Consider the following 2,868-nt stretch of genomic DNA (forward strand, 5'->3'; position numbering starts at 1 on the left):
TGGTTGGCATGTTTGGTGTGACGGGGATTGTAACCCGCGACCCTCAGATTACGAGTCGAGCACCCTAACCACCTGGCCATGCCGGTCCATATCAACAAGTTAGTCTATTCAAAATGTATGATCAAAACTCGTTACAACGAGATCAACAAACATTTGACCCAACATCTTGGAGAACATTTACTCCATTATTTTTACATCAAGTTACGAATGCTACATATAGATAAAACAATTGTAAGATAATGTACCTTTATATTTGACTCTTGAATAATAGACTGGATTTCTTGACATCTTTCGAAGAGTGGTTTTGCCAGAGCATTCTGAAAACGTACCTGAAAGAAAAACAGATGAAAGAATATGAAAATACAATGAAATCAATAATTTACACAAAATTATTTAACATTTTGAAAATTCATCATACAAGCACGGGTTAATCAATTGAATTAGGCTTAACAAGTGACCTCTTAACACATTTGATTCACATTTTTCCCTCTTTCATACATTTTTCAAATGAATATCCAACAAGACAAAGAAAAAAATGTATAATAATATTCAAACAAGATCAAAAGATACAACAAATTAAACTTGTAGAACTTATGGCTCATTAAGAGAAATGTGTAAGAAATAATTTGAAGAAACAATTTCAGCAGAATGTAAATCTACTTGCATAGTTTGTCTAGCGTAAATAAATCATAAAACTGTATTCTAGCTTCAACAGACTTAAAAGTTTTGATAAAAACCACATAAACTGTGGATATTTTCTTTCCAGATTCCTCTTAATTTGTCCTTTTTATATTCAAAATCAGAGGTGAGTAAAAGTAACATTTCAGATCTCTTTTTCGTTTCCTACAAGTCACTGCCCAAGAGGCCTTTCATTGAATACCAGATCTTGTCAGTGGGCCTGGACAATGAAAAACAAACACTTCCTGAAACACTAGCTATTTAAGGCCTGCTGGTTTCTTACGCTTTTCTATATTTGGACACTTAAACTGTAACTTTTAAGCATTTTTAGCTTGTCTTTTTAAAGAAAAAAATTATTACTGCAGGTTGTTGAATAAAAAGTCATATTTAAAGTATGAACATAACTTTGAATCCAGCTAGAATAAGTATGAATTAAGCTTTGAAACATTTTTTAAAAGTTTTTATAGGTTAATTTTTCTTACAACTATCAATTTCCTGCAATTAGCAAAATCCACTTATGATATTAAATTTGCAATACAACAAAACATAAGATATTTAATGTGCATTCCCCAAAATGTTATAACTGAGAATGGTTGAACCATCTGTACATGTATATATATACATAGTTTTTCTATTGATATGATGTTTCATACTGTCAGTCTCAATTTAAGTCAGCAGGCAATATCTTTAGACTACATCCTTTTTTGTCAAATTAAAAATTATATAAACCAGTGAAATAACAGATCCATGTTACATTTTTATTAAAACAACTGGTCTATTAAACCAGGAACTGTGTAGACACAGAAAAAATCTGTTAATAAATAGACATTGGAACATTTTTTCTAAATACGGCTGACAAAAACTACTGATACCTGTTTTCAAAGATCACTTTTTTGTATTAGTAAGTCATATGCCTTTGAAAATCACCTTTTTATATTTGTAAGTTATACCTGTCTTTCAGATCACTCTTTTATATTAGAAGTTATACCTATCTTTGAAGATAATTTTTATATTAGTAGTTATACCTATCTTTGACGATAACTTTTTTTATATTAGTTATACTTGTCTTTGAAGGTCATTTTATATCATCAGCTATACCTGTCTTTGAAGATCAATTTATGTTAATAAGCTTTGATGAGGTAATTTTTGCAACTTTTGTTCATAACTGACAATATCTAGCTTAATACAACTGACACTTTAATAGATATATAAATGTCAGAAAACATATTAACCACTGCAGAAGTATCCAAATTCAACTGTTTTGTCATTTACAATAAAAGGCATTCTTAGAGAAAAATTAAAATTGTTTTTGACTTTTATAGTTAATCTATCAAGTCCTTTTTCTTAAACGTTTACAATTATAATACTGACTAATGATATTATGTGCAAAATTTAAGATTTACAAGAAATTAAATCTTGCCCTTGTTGACTGCCACCTAAATCAATAAATGGCAATTTGTATTTCACAAAAAATGGGAAACCTGGCACATGTGAATGTGAACTTTTTTTTTCTAAAATGCAAAGTTTTGTACAAAATCTTCATAAGTTTGATAAAAGCATTAAAATATTGTATTCGGTTAAAAAGGTTTAACAATACTAGTTTTGTGTTATGTTACAATTACACTGGGAAGAAAAAGGAATGTTGGAACATCAATTTAATCAAGATTTTCGTGCTTTCTACTTCATTGACACTGTGTCAAGTCTCAACACAGTTGATGTAGGTTTAATAAGTTTGCAAACTAAGTTATACGTAGCTTGTGAAGTCACTCAATTTCAAATTCATGAGTTAACTGTATTTTGTAAAAGTTAAAACTGAAATTGAAAACAAAAAAGTGTAATTTGTAAAATTTTAGGCGTGAATTTTATACTAGAGCTAGGCGCTATCCCATATAAGCCAAAATTACACTTACTGTTTTGAAATACTCGTTCATCGTTTAACACTTTGAATTTAAATGCTTCTACTAAGATCTAACGCAACACAATTGTACAACTCACCAATGACATTGTTTGCACGGTGCCCACACTCACGGACGACGCCATTTTTCAAAAGTCTCCCTGCTCCCTAGTGTTGAATTTTTTAATATGTATATATTATTCTGCAATATTGTTATATATATGGAATGTAAAATTTGTACATTGAGTGGTCACAAGTAAATAGACACCTAATTTTTCGTCATTTAACTGATTTAT

At 29.7% G+C, this 2,868-nt stretch overlaps 1 protein-coding gene across 2 annotated transcripts in view; it reads right to left on the reverse strand.

Annotated features, from left to right (window-relative positions):
* Nucleotides 1-2,721, reverse strand: part of LOC106465515 (sphingomyelin phosphodiesterase 4-like) — a 31,265-nt gene extending 28,544 nt beyond the window's left edge. Inside the window, exons 1-2 of one of the 2 annotated variants that reach the window (XM_022393427.1) lie at nucleotides 2,674-2,721; nucleotides 246-329 (exon numbers count right to left, since the gene is read on the reverse strand). In XM_022393427.1, the coding sequence (XP_022249135.1) occupies nucleotides 246-329; nucleotides 2,674-2,718 (129 nt within the window). In that variant the 5' untranslated portion in view covers nucleotides 2,719-2,721. The other variant, XM_022393429.1, reaches the window with a different exon arrangement.
* Nucleotides 2,722-2,868: the final 147 nt, after the last annotated feature.

Source organism: Limulus polyphemus, unplaced genomic scaffold (genome assembly GCF_000517525.1).
Source record: "Limulus polyphemus unplaced genomic scaffold, Limulus_polyphemus-2.1.2 Scaffold1969, whole genome shotgun sequence".
Lineage (NCBI taxonomy): Eukaryota > Metazoa > Arthropoda > Merostomata > Xiphosura > Limulidae > Limulus > Limulus polyphemus.